This window comes from Callithrix jacchus, chromosome 2 (assembly GCF_049354715.1).
Source record: "Callithrix jacchus isolate 240 chromosome 2, calJac240_pri, whole genome shotgun sequence".
Classification (NCBI taxonomy): Eukaryota; Metazoa; Chordata; class Mammalia; order Primates; family Cebidae; genus Callithrix; species Callithrix jacchus.
In genome coordinates this window covers 31,071,833-31,088,076 of record NC_133503.1, presented here as the reverse complement: position 1 = coordinate 31,088,076, position 16,244 = coordinate 31,071,833, and the positions used below count along the sequence as shown (strand labels likewise).

Genomic DNA, 16,244 nt, shown 5'->3' with positions numbered 1-16,244 from the left:
TCTTTCTTTCCTTTCTCTTTCTCTCTTTCTTTCTGAGACAGAGTCTCACTCTGTCGCCCAGGCTGGGGTGCAGCCAGCTGTGCAATCTCAACTCATTGCAACCTTCGCCTCCCAAGTTCAAGTGATTTTCATGCCTTAGCCTCCTGAGTAGCTGAGACTACAGGTGTGCACCACCATACCTGGCTAACTTTTGTATTTTTAGTAGAGACGAGGTTTTTCCATGTTGGCCAAGCTGGTCTCAAACTGCTTGGCCTCAAGTGATTCTCCTGCCTTGGCCTCCCAAAATGCAGAGGTGACAGGCATGAGCCATCGCCCCCGGCCAGGACGGATTGTTTTCTAGTAGCCTCACAGCCTCCGTGCAGTCTTCTTCATCATACTTTCTCTAAAGTGTTGGCTAAGGCCATGCAGTGTTGGTCTTGACCGCACTGCCCTGAACAAAGGTGAAGTTGTGTCTGATTTTTAATTGGTTGTGTGTCTGCCAGTTGGCTTGTCATGTGCCAAAAGTGCCATAAAACAAAAAGAACTCACCATCTTTTCAAGTAGAAAAGAAAACCTTATACATTTGAACCCCACAATGGAGAATCTGTGATCATTAGATTTATCTACATTATGAAAAAAGGAGCAACTTATCAAGTTAAGATAAAAATCATTCAGTTTCAATGTACCTTCTGAACATTTTCAAACACATTTATGAATCGTGCCTATGTTTTCATTAAACTAGAGACACTTTCTGGAAAATCCTTTCCCTTTTAGAGTTCAGATCTGTGGATGCACTTGAACCCAAGCTTCGTTATGACAGTCTCCAAGTCAGGCCCAGTTCAGGCTGGCCTCCCTGAGAGGGAAGGTTTTTCGCCCTTCAGGAGAGCCAACAAATTATTTCTGAAATGCATTAGGTCTTTGGGTAAAACTGTCAGAAAGGAAGATGCAAAACCAGGAGGTGTTTGGGTGAGTGTATAGCTTCAACCTAACTCGGTGTGAGAGCCAAGGACGGCACTCAGGCGGTACCCTCAGGGGCAGAATCACTGGCTGGTGAAGTTTGATCCAAACCCCAGGGTCCAAAAGGGTATTAAGATGCTTCAGAAGTCTGAGAAAGAGTTGCCCAAAGAAAAGTCAGAACGGGGGAAAGCAATTTTTCTGCAATGCAGCAAATATCCAGCAGGTGGCAAGAGTTTCCTTTTACATTCTCCCAAGTCCACTGGCATACAAACAGGAAGTGAACATTGCTGGATTTAGGAATGATCAACAATGAGGTTTTCTGTTCTCCCTCTTGCCCCCTTTCTTTCTCTGTGCCAACTCTCCCAAACGTACTACATTCTCACCTAGCAGCAGCATCCAGACAGAAAGTAAGCAATGACTCCAAGTACATAGGAGTTAACACACTCTTTCATCAGCCAGGAGAGCCAGACATTTATAAATTCTGCTCCAGTCTCAGCCAGCCATTGGGAGAACCATGCCTAGTAAATTCCTTCAACCAGCATCCCACCAGTTAGTACCTACAGTAGCAGGGACTTTGACCAAGAACTGCCTGCAGCAGCTAGGAAAAACAGCTTTTTGCAAAACAAGCGGCGGGACTATTAACTATGAGATAATCACGAGGGGAAATATGACCAGCTCTAGCATCTCTTAATAAACCTAGAGCTTTATCTGCATTGATCTGCTTCTGCTAAAGAGGAAAGTCAGAGTTTATCTACCTGTTGGTGCAATCAAGTGTGTTGCTGGACATATTGGCAAATTACAGGAGCCCCACTGGGATCTTGCCTTTTAGGTTCTAATTTCTGCACCCATGGCAAACATGAATAATCAGCAAAGTTAATCAACACTTTATCTCCCAGGTGCTCTGCGTGTCCAATATCCTGAAATTTGAACAGCAGGCAGGCAACAGGAATTCCCAACTCTACTAGGGAGGATGCTCAATAGCAGAGACCCAATAGAGCAAGTCATTTAAGAGTATGGGAGAGGGGACATGAATATCTTTTTTTTTTTTTTTGAGACGGAGTTTCGCTCTTGTTACCCAGGCTGGAGTGCAATGGCGCGATCTCGGCTCACTGCAACCTCCGCCTCCTGGGTTCAGGCAATTCTCCCGCCTCAGCCTCCTGAGTAGCTGGTATTACAGGCACGCGCCACCAGAAAAAGAAAAAACCCAGCTGATTTTTTGTATTTTTAGTAGAGATGGGGTTTCACCATGTTGACCAGGATGGTCTCAATCTGTTGACCTCGTGATCCACCCACCTTGGCCTCCCAAAGTGCTGGGATTACAGGCGTGAGCCACCGCGCCCGGCCGGGACATGAATATCTTGAGACCATAAGAAATCATTAAAGTTAGGAAGACAATGTAACAAAACAATTTAAAAAGCTACATGAATGGCCAGCACTGATGCCAGCTAGGGCAAGGGAAGGACTCTTCAGAGATGCTTTACAAACTCACTTACTCATAGAAAATCGTCCATCCTGTTTCATCGCTCTTGGTGGCCAGGAGCCCAGTGTTCCCATCATAGGTCATGAGGCCAAGCTCCAGGTTCTGTGTGGACACGACTTTGAGGCCTCCATTGGTGCCCACGGTGAGGGTGATGATCTGGTTGTCAGGCATGAGCAGATGACGGGGCATGCCACTGCTGTCCCGACGGATCTTCAGGGAATTTCCATTATTGTCAATCAATTCAGTGACATCATTGTCAGCGCTATATGTGAAATTGTACAAGTACTCCCCTGTCACCAGGCTCACAGTGTATTGGTGGATGCCATCAGCGTTGAAGACATATAACTCCTGCTCCCCGGGGGATGCAGCCTCATACTGGTTGAAGGCATTAAGAATGGGCTTGTTCTTGCTGACCGCCCTGATCCGAATATTTCCAAGGTCTGCGATGTAGATGGTACCATCTGGAGCTACAGCTAAGGATGATGGGGAATTCAAGATGGCGTCAGTCGCATAGGCATCATCTCCTGAATAGCAGTTGCAATTGACATCGTTTTTGCAGTCACAGTCTGAGGCTGCCCCGGCTAAGAGGCAGATCTCCCCATTGGTTGTTACCTGGCGTAGACGGTTAATCTTCTTCTCATCCGTCTCAGTGATATAAAGGACCCCAGTGTGAGAAATAGCAATGGCACTGGCTGACTCGAGGGCAGAGTGAATGGCTAGTTTGCTGAGTGAGTAGTCAATGCCTGGAACCTGGCAGTGCATGGGGCGTCCCGCAATGATGCTGACTTGGTGGTTCTCGGTGATTCGAAGGATGACATTGTTCTCTAGAACATACAAGGAGTTATCCATGGGATTGACAGCAAGGTCTGTTGGCCACTCCAGACGAACCTGTGGATGATGTGGTATCAGGTTAAAGAACAGTCTTTAATATGTTCAACGTTTAACTGTAGGACACTTAGTTGTGTTATGTATCTATGAAAAAGGACAGCTTTTTAATAACACACTGTATTAGAAATGCTTTTCATTGAACTGCTCATTGCCCATGCTGAGTGGGTGTGATGGAGAAGAAGAGACAATGAAATACATAGTTCCTACCATGTCACCTGCCATGGCCAGAACAGGCCATCAGCTCTACCTGTGATGCTGCTTCTCAGCTCCAGATGGTTGGACCAGCATCAGAGCTGTCCTATGTGGTTGCACAGGTAGTTCACTGCCCGAGAGACCATGCCATCCAGCCCATTCTCTGCTCTCAAGTGGACACCTATGGAAGCTATGTTCATTTAGAGGTGGCACCTGTGTCTAATTCACAAAAAGGAGCCATGTGGCTTGGAAGGTGGCTGCTATCCAAGAGCAGCCGAAGTGCAGGCTTGCTGGCAAAGTACAACTTGAGTGTTTGCTTTAAAAAATAAACGGAACCAAACACATCTTTCCTCTGAGGAATTTGAAATAAAAATCTCAGTAGCAAGTTGTCAGTCTGTTGTGGAACTTGAGCTGAAATTTATGAGGTTGGCCAAGGGTTGAAAAGGCCATTATAGAAAGGCCGAACATACATTCCAGGCTGTCTGAGAACAAATGCTGTACATTTGAGTGAGCCTCTGTTCTCTGCCTCTGTAAGAGCCCAGACTAAACACATGCTTTGGGTGATATTGCAGAGGGCTCTGCTCTAGTTACTACTGCACAAAGTAAAGGTTTATATACTGAGGATGCAATTATTTCAGATTAACAGGGAAGTTCTGATTGACATATAACACTGTACAGTACATTCTCAACCTGCAATAATGATGGAGAAGAGAGGTAATCACACAGCAACTTCTACCCTGTAATCTGCCATGGCTGGAGTGTGTCAGCTGCTTTACTCTTCTCAACAGATTTTCCCTCTCTCTTACTCTATCTCTCTCTCTCATACCTATCTGACATTTTCAATTCCATCTTGCTGTTTAGCTCATCTTGGGCTTTCTCTAAACAACGCTGTGATCTGTATCCGTATCTCCCCCTCCTGTTCCACTTCCAACCCAAACAGGAAGCAGGTAAGAACCTCAGGCCACGAGGCAGGTGTTGCTTAGTGAAGAGAAATTAAGAGAGAGTCCCACCTGGGCTACATCCATGCTGGAATCACAGCTCAGCGGCCGGACAGCAGTGAGGTCATTGGAGCCCAGCAGGGTGGAGATGATTCCGTTCTGGTCGACCTTCCGGATCATGGTGGCATCGACAAAGTACATGAGCCCATTCTTGTCTACTGCAATACCTGAGCAAGACAAGCAGTGTGGATTTATCTCTTGGAAAGGGATAGGATTGTGGGGTGGAGGTGGGAGATGAGATGCCTTGCTGAGCACTCTCTGCTTAGACCAGAGACCTTACTGAGAACACTCAGAGCAGTGGTTCTCAGCCTTCTAAGGCAAGATCCTTTCTCATGGGCACGGTGCTGGGATTTGTATAACCCAGGGTGCTGGCTAAATCACCACCCTCGTCCCTGCAACTGAAGAAAACATGCTCCTTGGACTGCAAATGAACCAAGGCTGCAAATGAATGAAGCAGGAAATAACCTTGCATCTGCTCTCTTTAGAAAAGAAGCTATTTCCTAAGTTCATTACCCTAAACATGATTAGTAGTAAGTTACTTGAATATACTTCACAACTGACTGCAGCAGTAAGGTTGAGAAATGATGATTCTTGTAGTCACAAACTCCCAATTCAAGGTGTATGCTTCAGGAAGTATTCCCAGTTAAGTTTGACTCCAATCAGCACTTCCATGCCCCAGGGGGCACTGGGCCCTAGCATTCCTCTGTTGCAGCAGGGCTGGGAAGACACAAATATGGCTTCTATTTATTTTGTGTCTTTGCCCCTGTGCCCAAGTACAAGGCTTTGCCTCCTTAATCCATGCTGCCCCGCTGCTTTCACAGTAGCTAAAAATGCTAACAGGAATCAGACTTTCAGATGACTGCTCCTTTATGTTAAGTATTTTTAGTCCTTTTCAAATAGAGACCTATGGGTTCCCAGAACTCCTCTATCCTGGACCCCTGGAAATTATACCCATTCTTAATTACTACCATTTATTGGGCATTTACAGCATGAGAGGCACTGCACTTTAGACTTCATACACATTGCTGTCTACCACGAAGTGTGGGCGTGGCCAGAGGCCCCTCACTGGGCTTTGTTCTGCCTCCAGCCCACACAGCTGGCACTCTGGCCCTGGAGCCAGCATTTCCTCGGATGCTTTGTGACTGGCAGCAGTCAGAAACCTCCGGGCGCAATCCCCTTTACTTTCCATTTGGAGCATATGTGCATGATCAATTTTACTTCAAATAAATAAATACGGTTTTCTTTCTAAACACCCATCCACACACCAAAGCAATCTATCTGAGTTAAATGATTATAGGGAAAGCTATGTTTTGGACTGCTGGGCTTACTGCAGTTATGCTTTTTATTTTGAGACAAAGTCTCACTCTTTTCGCCCAGGCTGGAGTGCAGTGGCTCGATCTCAGCTCACTGCAACTTCCATCTCCTAGGTTCAAGCAATTCTCCTGCCTCAGCCTCCCTAGTATCTGGGATTACAGGTGCACTCCACCATGCCCAGCTAATTTTTTGCATTTTTAGTAGAGATGAAGTTTCACCATGCTGGCCAGGTTGGTCTCGAACTCTGGACCTTGTGATCCACCTGCCTTGGCCTCCCAAAGTGCTGGTATTACAGACATGAGCCACTGCACCCAGCCATTCAGTTCTTATAAGAAGAAAGCCAAGCTTGTGGCAAAGCTTTATCTGGGGTAGGGGACTCTTCCTTGATGGCCTTTACCTCTTGGGCTCATCAGGGTTGCATCTATGGCCTTCCCTCCATCCCCACAGCGGGCTTCATCAAAGGGTAAACACTGCTCTCCAGTCCCTGCCACGACTTCCGAATTCCCAGCCAGGTCTTTGGCTCCACTCAGAGACTTGACACGGTAGATTCTCCGGCTGTTGGTGTCGGACACGTAGAGCGAGCCGGACACGGGGTCCACTGCCAAGTAGTACTTGTGTGCCGGGTTGTTGCTTTAGTAGGAGAAGCACAAAGAGAAATGAGGAGGGGGCTATGGAGCTGGCCTCCTGGATCAAAGGAATGACAAAATCCTGGCAAGACGCTTAACTCCTCTAGTGTCTTTCCACTTTAGTGAACTGGAAAGAATCTAACATCAAGCTTGGTGTTCTAACACATCATGGTTCTTAGCTACTTCTAATTGGAATTAGGCTCCTCATGCTATCAGAGAATCCATTTCCCACCATGCTAAACAACTGTTGCTTCATTTAGCCAGTAAAAGAGCTCCCACTCTGATCCTGTTTTTTTTTTTTTTATTATTCTTACTATTTTTTGAGACGGAGTCTCACACTGTTGCCGGGCTGGATGGAGTCCAGTGGCGCAAACTCAGCTCATTGTAACCTCTGCCTCCCAGGTTCAAACGATTCTCCTGCCTCAGCCTCTCAAGTAGCTGGGATTACAGGCACCCACCACCACGCCCAGCTAATTTTTTGTATTTTTAGTAGAGACAGGTTTCACTATGTTGGCCAGGCTGGTCTCGAACTCCTGACCTTGTGATTGGCCTGCTTCCCAAAGTGCTGGGATTACAAGTGTGAGCTATTGCGCCCGGTATGATGCTGTTTTTGTAAGCAGGATAGTTATTCAAAACCAACTACAGTCCATGTGTGTGCCAGACTCCTTAATTTCCCCTTAAGGGCTTAGTGTATTCTCAAATAGGATAGAGGAACACTTCCATGTGACAATGTTCTCATTTTAACCTATGCCTCCAGGGCACTAGAGCATTAACACTAGGGCACCCTGGAGTTTTCCTCATTTTATCATGGGAAGCACCCTAGAACCGTCCCCAGTCTCCAGGCCTAGAGCTTCTTTATTGTTCTTCAGTGTGAATATGGCTAAAGTTGGCATTTAGCGTAAAGAAATGTGGGTATCTTGCTGATATTGTGCTGGAATCTGAATTACTGAGAGAGGAGATGCATTTTTCCAATCTGGGTAGCAGTGAGGTCACAGGCATGAGTCAGGGTCTGCCAGGGCCCTAGGCCACACTCTGGGATTAATACCTCTGAGTGTATGTGAAGTGTATTAGGAAGTCGTGAACCGCCAAGGCCTGGGCTGCTTCCTCTGCCATGTGCCTAGTTGCCCTTTGTGCGGTTAACTAGGACAGAGTTAGACTTGTAGAAGTGGCTCAGGGCTAAAACACAGGAAACTCTAAACTCGATTCTCACCCAGATGCTGGTGACTCTGGGTAAGTCATTTGGCTGTGTCAGGTCTTAGCTTTTTTGCGGGGGACCAGGGGGATTTAACAAATCATACTGGATATTGCTAATGTTCCTTCTGGCTCAAAACCCTGCAGTTCTCTCCTTTGCAGTGTCTGTACTGGTTGGAGGTTGGGACCAGAATAAGTGCTTATGTTATTCCTTATACTAGTTATTACAATTACCACTTCTAGGATGCAAGCAGTAGTTGCCTCTCTGCCTCAGTGTGGTAGACTAGGTTTTGAAATTAGTGGAGGCTCTTTTTTACCCCCTGCTATTTTAGTTTTCTTAGGGACAGGGTCTCACTGGAGTGCAGTGGCATAATTCTAGCTCACTGCAGCCTGAAATTCCTTGGCTCAAGTGATTCTTCTGCCTCAGCCTCCTGAGTATGTGAAACTACAGGTGCATGCCACCATGCCTGGCTAATCAAAAACTTTTTTTTTTTTTTATATAGAGATGAGGTCTCACTATGTTCTCCAGGCTGATCTCAAACTCCTGGCCTCAAGAGATCCTCCTGCCTTGGCTTCCCTAAGTGCTGGGATTATAGGTATAAAGCACGAAACCAGCCTTTTCCTGTTACTTTTCAATTGTACTTTGGGGTGATGGGAGGACGGGGCTGGGAGAGGCGGAGGGAAGGTGAGAGAGATGACAGTGTGGGATGCATTTGTCCTGTTGACATTAGCTAGTAAATAACTAATTAAAACACCACCATTTGGGTTCTTCTCTGATTTAAGAAAAAAAAAAAAAAGAACTAGGAAGCTATTTTTAAACTGTGCTGAGTTGAGACCATCTTTCATTCCAGTTTCTCTTCAGGTTGCTATTAAGACATACCACTGAACTAGAAGTCAAAGTTTTTCTGAAATTCCAGCCCATATAACTAAAGCGTAGACTACCTGGATTCCATTCAGGAATGGAATTTCCTTTCCTCTTTTCTTCTTCTTTTTTGGCTATTAAGTCATTAGAGACCATCCATAAATGCAAAACAAATTAGGGCAGAAAGGGAAAAATTCATGCCATTTTTTAATTAGATGCCGCACTCTGTTACTGAATGAACAGTAGCTGGCGTGATCAACAGAAGGATCAAGGCATTGCACATCTGTGCCTATCTATGAGAGAGATAATTAATTTTGGACTTTCTAGGGAGCCTGATTCAAGGAGGCTTTTCAAAAGCTCTGGCAGAAGAGCAGGCAGTGGAGGGTGTGAGGTCAGTTCTTGCTTGGGGATACCATTCTTCCCCACGTTCTCACATCTATTTCCACCAAGATGCTTGAAGAGAAACTCAGGTCAGAGGGACAGCCATGCCTCCACACCTGTGGCTGTGGCAAAGACCAAATGAGGTTGGTGAATTTCCCAGAAAAATGTCCCTCCAGGGCATTTCTACTTATTTCTAAAATTTGGCTCAAGTGGGGTGCCTATGACAGACCAATTTTGGGGTGCTTGAGAAGAAGGCAGAGGACGTTCTCAAGGCATGGCTTTCTACTGACTGTTACGATCTTGGGCAATTTGACTTTATTGTCTAATTTTGACCTAATATCATGAAGGAGAGCTGTCCATGTTTCATTTCAAAAAGTGAGCAGAAGCATTCCGTTGAGTAGTGGTACAGATCGCTTTGTTTTTTCTCTTCTTCTGAATAAAAATAAGGCCACTTTTCTTTAAGAAAGCTCAGGCTACTTCCGTTTCAGTGCAGTTCATGTGTGAATGCACGTGTATGTGTTTTACACTTTATCTGTGAATTGTACCAGTATGGTTTTAAATGATAACCTTGGATCACTGTAATGACCAGGGCGGTTTCGACAAAGAAAACTTAGTCTCCGCCCTTCATACTATTAAAAAGTGATTTTACTCCATGAAAATTCTCAATGCATCTGACTGTTGGACTCATTCTGACTAGCAGATTGGCAATTAACTTTTTTTTTTTTTAAGATGACCATATATCCAGGGGAAAAAATCATTAATGAGTTGAAAATGAGTTTTTAACCCGTTTCCAGTTCATTAAAGCTTTTGTGAACCCAGTCCAGCATTTACAAAAGCCAGGAGTTTGCCTCAACTGTTTAGCTCAATTATGGACTGCACTGAGCAGTCGGGATAAAAGTTCGCTGAGGGTTCATTATCTTGCACTTGAATCTCCCGGAAATTCTAATTACTGTCAGCTTATTTGGTCTCTTTTTGACTGCATTTCATAATTGCTAAAGCTTATCATATCCACAACACACAATTAGCACATAAAAAAGTTACTATATTTGGTACATAAAAATATACAACATTACACAAGAAGCACAAAACGAAAAAAAGCAAACACAAGGAAGCAAACGAACCATATCAAATTATATGGGAAAGAGTTCTTCATCTTACCTATGTTTAAACTCTTTATTTCTTTATAGAAAGAAAACAGAAAGGAAAAAAGAACAAACAGTTAGCGGAAGAATTGATGATAAAGCAAACATAACATTTTTGTTTCTTGTATCAAGGGTCCCAAAAAAGGAAGTTTGTTTTTTTTTTCTTTTTTCCCCTGTAACTGACAACTCCTGGCTCAATAGCTTAAGAAGTGCCCCTGATTTTGGACTCCTCCCAGACATTGGACAATCTGGACAAGAAAGCTTGAATTCTCTCATCAGCAATGTGCCTGTCACAACAGGTGGCAACGGGTGAAATAGGCCTTCTGACGAAGGAAGGGATGACAAACAGGTTGTATCTTGGGTGCCAACATCTGTTGACCACTAATGGCTACCGGGAGTGTAATGGTAGAAGGATTTTGGAGCCAAATTTAATATCAGTTATAAAGAGTACCATGACTCACTTGTAATGTCCACACTGAATGTGGGAGGGAGGATGGTGACACCTGTACCACCTATTTGCCATTGGTGCATTTCAGGGTAGAATGAGTACCACCCAAGAGGGAGACCCTGCTCGCAGCCTATGGCGGTTGGGCAAAGGCTGTTGAACCCTGACAGTCTTAACCACTCCCTTTCCCTGCTTCATGCCACCTTTACTGTCCCCTTTTCACTTGGGGTGGGACCCCAAATATGCATTCTTTCTAAAAGGTAATGTCCAATATTGCAATAATGTCCATTTATACGTAATAACATCCTCTTGGAATTGGAGTCAAAGATTCCAGTTATCATTTCTTATCAGAGAACTAGTAACAATTTTGTTGTTGTTTTAAGAGAAGAAATACATTCAATTTCAATAGGAAAGTGGCTGAAAGTTAATGTGCCAGAGACGAGGTGACACTACGGTCTCAAGTAAAGAGAACGACTCCCATTCTTGAGGCTTCTAGGCCAAGGTGGAAGAAACCCCTGACCCCTCTTTCCCTTTCAGCTGAGGAGCAGGGCTTCAGGGAAGGGACAGAGAGAGTTTAATACCCTGATTTCTGTTCAGGTGAGCTCAGTCCTCTGCCGGGGGCCATCATTAATGGTGGGTTTGCACAGGGATTACATTTTTATATTTTATTCCAATGTGTTAGTTTTTGCAAAAAAAAAAAAAAGTTAATTAAATGATGCTGATAACTCCTGAGCTCTGACTGACATAGCGCAATTTAAGATTCATTCTGCAAAGCCTGGTGTGTCAGGGTGGCAGCCGGGAATTCTCGCGTCTATTTTATATTGCTTAATGAAAGTGAAATGTTATCTGCCACCAGTGGTAGTCGTATTTGGCTCTTAATTATTGCAATATCAATTTCACTTTTTAAAGTCAAGATTTTGTAAAAATACTGGATGGGATTTGGGTCTGCAGACCTGACCTACTTCTTTCCTAAGAACATCTGCTTTCAGTTGATTAATAGAAGATCTATGTTGGGGAGAGGAGAAGGGCAGGGGTGAAGGCTCAAGTCGTTGGAAAAGTGTAGAGCCTGAATGATCATATGAATAGGAGCTTTGGAGAAAGGCTGAGGTCACTGCTATTCTAGTCCAGGATCACAGCAGGCTGGGTGCTTAGCAGGCAACAAACCAGAATAACACATCATGGAGTCAGTCTAGGTAGTTGCATACAGATGTCCTACTTACAAGGGACAGGCCTAGGCTTTGTGTGCATAGTCTTAATATCACAGACTCCTTAGGTGAGCCCTTCGAGGAAAAAGCAGTATTTCAGATTGAAGAATTGAGATAGATTAGCTCTTCTTCACACTGCAGAGTCTCAATGACGTCTCTGTGAAGCCTTCAGGGTCTCTTGTGGCATTCTCAGCCTGTCTCTCAGAGCTGCCGTCATGCTGTCTGGTGACTTTTGTTTTTGTGTGCCTGTCCCCCTCACTTCTTTGTGAATAGGACATGACTCACTCATCTCTGAATTGCAGATACTTAGTAGAAAGCCCAGGAGAGAGTTAGGGCTGGAAAAATGGGTTCTTGAGTGAAGGAAGCAAGGAATGAGGCCACTTCCCTTAGTGCTGGGCAGACCCTACCTTGGACTAACTCCAATCTCTCATGTTCTGCTCAGAATTACAAAGTTACAATCAGCGGAGGCTGTTGCATTTTCTCATTCCAGCTCTCTCTGTGCCACATTTTCCCCTCAAGGAGGGTGAACTTGGAGTAGCCACAGGGTTGTTCTGTTGTTGTTCTAACTAAAGAAAAGTTGACTTGGGGTACATTTGGTTTAGTTTCAGGGGGATGAGCTCATGTAGCTGGTAGCCCCTTTAGCACCCAGTTAAATGGTTGCTAGCCATTCTTGAATAGGAATGTCTTCCAGGAATGCTTTTGCCCTACCATGTTGATTTGTCTAGCATTATTGCAGAGAGTAAAAGGCCCCATGTAGAATTCATATTTCACTAATGCAAAGACATCAGTGACAAACTCGTTAATGAGCATCAATTCCAAGACTACTTAGATTATTCACTCCACAGGAAAACTTGAAATGCCCAGAGATATTACAAAGGAAACTTGATAAAGATTTCCCCAAATTTGATAACTCTAGTGATTTGCACACCACCAATCATCAATTATAAACACAAAAGAAAGTTTTCTGATTCATCAATAATCTGAAACAAATTTTGATCAGCCCTGTTAGAGGAAAGACTGAAAATCCCTCTCTTCTTTCTATAGATAATGAAATCACAAAATAACTGATATTAAAAGATGATCAAAGATATGCAGCCAAAAAGTATAGAAAAACATGTATCATGGAAGTGTTACAGGAGTAAATTAATAAAAAATATTCGGTTCTTTGCCTAGATTTTGTGATGTTTGTGATATAATTGGCTTTTCTAAACTTTGTAATTGTTTTGACTTCTTTTCTTCTCCTAAATATACCATTTCATTTCTCATTTCATATTTACAATTATCTTATTTTTTTCTTGGAGAGAGCCTCTGAAATTGTACTAGTGTTAGACTTCATGAAATTTGGGTTCTACCTTTGGTAAAAAGACTTTGAAAATAGTTCCAGGCAGTGTCCAACATTTTTACTTTTATTCTGGATTGAGTACTTCATGACTATTCTTTGCTGACCCCCATTTTCATAGCCTCACCACACAGGAAAAGCATTTCCGTTCTTTGAATGGAAGCACAGAGTCCTCCCTAACAGTCTACCTTGTCATCAAGCAGGGTCTGTCCTGGTTGAAACTCTCAGACAGAACTTGTCCTTGGTGATGCTTCCTTCCAGTGTCTGCTGGCTTTGCCCACCTTCCCAGGCTCCCATGCCCCCCCGCCCGCGACCACAGTACTAACATATCTGGGTTGGAGGTTTCCCTTCTCTGAAGGTCTTCCCTAATGAATGATGCCCTTAACTCCATGCTGAAAGCACCACCAGAATGTCAGCATGGAGAAGTGGTTTAGTTGGAAAGAAGCATGTTTACATTATAATATTATTTTATGTTTAAAGAATAAAAAATGAGAATTTTAAAAATTATGGAAGGTGTGAGATTCTTACATTTATTAAAAGGAGCCAAGTTAAGAAAAGGTAGAGAGATACTGTTCCATCCTGTATAATTTACTGCCTTATATTGAGGTCGAATTCCTAAGATGTTCTCAAACTGGGAAGGGAGGAAAGATGTTTCTATGAGAGAAATTCCCTCTATGATGTTAGTGACTGACAAATTTACTCTGTTCCAGAGGGCTTAGGTCTTCCAAAGACCATTTCGAAAGGGTGGTGGGAAATGGACTAGTAAAGATGGGATATCAGGCTTTTATGGGAAAGGAGTATGGAGAATGCCTAAATGTCTGCCTAATCAGAGCACACAGGTGATAGCCATTTTACCTAAGAGAAGGCTCTTTGCAGCTTCAGAAGTTATTTAAGTGTATAGAACTCGTCCCTGAGCGTTTTGGAGAGACAAAGGAAGGAGGAAGGGGGAAGGATACTGAGAGAACCATGGAAACATTTCAATAGGATCCCAATTCAGAGGCTCAGCTCTGGGGTGGGTAAGCAACATAGGGATGGGCACTGACTCCCGAAATTGAATCATTCAGCTGCCAACTCACAATGGAGAAAAGACATAAGCAAGACAGGTCTCTTCCTCCCCCTCCTTGCCTCTGCTGGTTGCTGTTTTGAAGAGAGGGGATTGACAGCCCTTTGTTTTCAGGTATGTAGTGGGAAGAAAAGAAGAATCAAACCAGTGTTCTTGTAAAAGCTTAACTTCTAATCGGCTCTGGGTACCTGGCTGATGAAAGTAAGAACAAGTCTAAAGGCAGTTAAAAAAAAAAAAATCACACAGCTGTCGAAGGAAGCTGGGAGCCATATCCACCCTCAAGCTGTCCTAATGTCACCATGAGGGCATGGCATGACTGCTCTGATTGGGCCCTTAGCTTGTAACCCTGACCTTGTGGCCTCTACAACTGGAGAGATGTGGAATCAGGGACCAACTCCAGCAAGAGGGAGGAGACAGATCTGTGTTTTCTTTAATTTAGCAACCTATTTTGAGTACCCAGTGGGGGCCAGGACCTCCTTTAGGCATTAAGGGACAAAGATGAACAGGGGTCTGCCCTGCAGAAGTTCACATGCTCAGACCCTAAAGACTTACAGGGCAGTAACTGGACAACAAGACATTCAGTGCTGTCAACTCTAATGAAAGATCAGAGAGTGAAGTGACTCGGAGGTGGGTGAGAATGACTTCTGGTGGGAAGACCAGGGTGCATGGAAGAGAGGGCCCTCACGCTGAGCCTTGCAGGTGGACGTGACGTGGTAGATTAAATAGGGAAGGTATTTTAAGCAGAGCAAGCCGTATGAGTGAAGGTTTGGAGGTGGGACGGTACCAGGTGAAGGCTGACTGGCCTCTGAGCAGGAAGAACAGTGACAAAGGAGGAAGGGCCTGATGTGGAAGATTACAAAGGCCAGATGAAATACTCTAGCCTTTTTTCCTAGAGGCAATGGCAAAGTGCAGTGCTACCTCTACCCTGCCCTGTCTCCTCCCTTGGCTCTCTGTTGCCCTCAGGGTGCCTGAGAAAGGGAGGCTTTCCTAGGATTAAGAAAACAAACAAACAAACAAACAGAACATCTTGAGAAAGGAATCTGTATGGATGGGAAAGTCTAGGAAAAGTGATTTGTCTGATTGACAGTTTGGGAGCATGAGGGGTACTTGACCTTTTCCCACGTGCATTCTTCTTGCTCTCATTGTTCACCCTCTGGTTACCACACCCCCTCCTCCACCCCAGGCCCCGCCTCTATATCTCCATGATGGTTGACCTTGGGCCCTTCAGCTCAGCTTGAACGTCACTGACTTCCCCAGGTGCCACCTCTCATACCCCCGTGGGTGTTTTCTGAGCCTGTGTTTCATCCCCTTCTGTACCTCAGAGCCCAGCACATGCCTGGCTCACCTCCATGCTCAATAAATGCCCACTGGATCACTGAGGCTGCAACCTCCTCAGGGTGAAGCTCTTGTTTTTTCTTCTCTTTGTACTCCTCTCAGTGCCTGGCACATTCTCAGCTCCCAAGAATGTTCAGCAGCAGCTGCTGGGGGCAGGTCACTGATATCTCTCCCAGCCGGGGCCTCAGAGACTCTCAAATGCAAGGGCAACCTGCAGCTCCTTCTAGGAGAGAGGCTGAGGCTGCTTCAGAAGAAGCCACCATCCACTCAGTTGGCAGGCCAAATCCTAGGCAGGCCCTTGATTAGTTTCTGTCTTTGTTTCTTACACCTGATCCAACAGCAAATTTTATCAGATTTTCCTCAAACATATATCCTAATTAGAGCCCTCCCCTCTCTTCTGCTTCCATCCTGGTTCAAATCACCATTGCCCTAATCCTGGACAATCACTGCGGCCTCCCGAAGGGTTTTCCTGCCTCCACTCCCATGGTCCTACAGTCTACTCTACACACAATAGCCAGAGTCACCTTTAAAAAATGCAAATCGGATCATATCAATTCCACCCCATTTCCTACTTCAACCTGCATTGCTTGTTCATTGCAATACAATGTACACCTAAGTGGTTAGTGAGACTCTGACGCATTGGTCCCCTACCCATTCTCTGAACTTCTCTGAGGGACCCTTCCCTGAGCTCACCACCCTCCAGCCATGGTGGGCTTCTATCAGTCCTTAAATAAGCCAGGCTATTGGCTAGAATTAGGGCTTTTGAACAACTTCTCTCTGCCTGGGTGCTTTTCCCCAGATCTCACTGCTGACGTCTATCACTCAGGTCCCAGCCAAACATCACCTA

The 16,244-nt window shown here is 44.7% G+C and overlaps 1 protein-coding gene across 38 annotated transcripts in view; it reads right to left on the bottom strand.

Annotated features, from left to right (window-relative positions):
- Positions 1-16,244, bottom strand: part of TENM2 (teneurin transmembrane protein 2) — a 3,966,312-nt gene that overhangs the window by 43,747 nt on the left and 3,906,321 nt on the right. For 32 of the 38 annotated variants that reach the window (XM_078359011.1, XM_078359016.1, XM_054252473.2 and 29 more), the window contains 4 exons: positions 10,027-10,047; positions 6,206-6,438; positions 4,507-4,661; positions 2,430-3,304 (listed from right to left, as the gene is read on the bottom strand). In XM_078359011.1, the coding sequence (XP_078215137.1) occupies positions 2,430-3,304; positions 4,507-4,661; positions 6,206-6,438; positions 10,027-10,047 (1,284 nt within the window). The remainder of the gene's footprint in view (positions 1-2,429; positions 3,305-4,506; positions 4,662-6,205; positions 6,439-10,026; positions 10,048-16,244) is intronic. The other 6 variants (XM_054252475.2, XM_035292081.3, XM_078359046.1 and 3 more) reach the window with 1 other exon arrangement.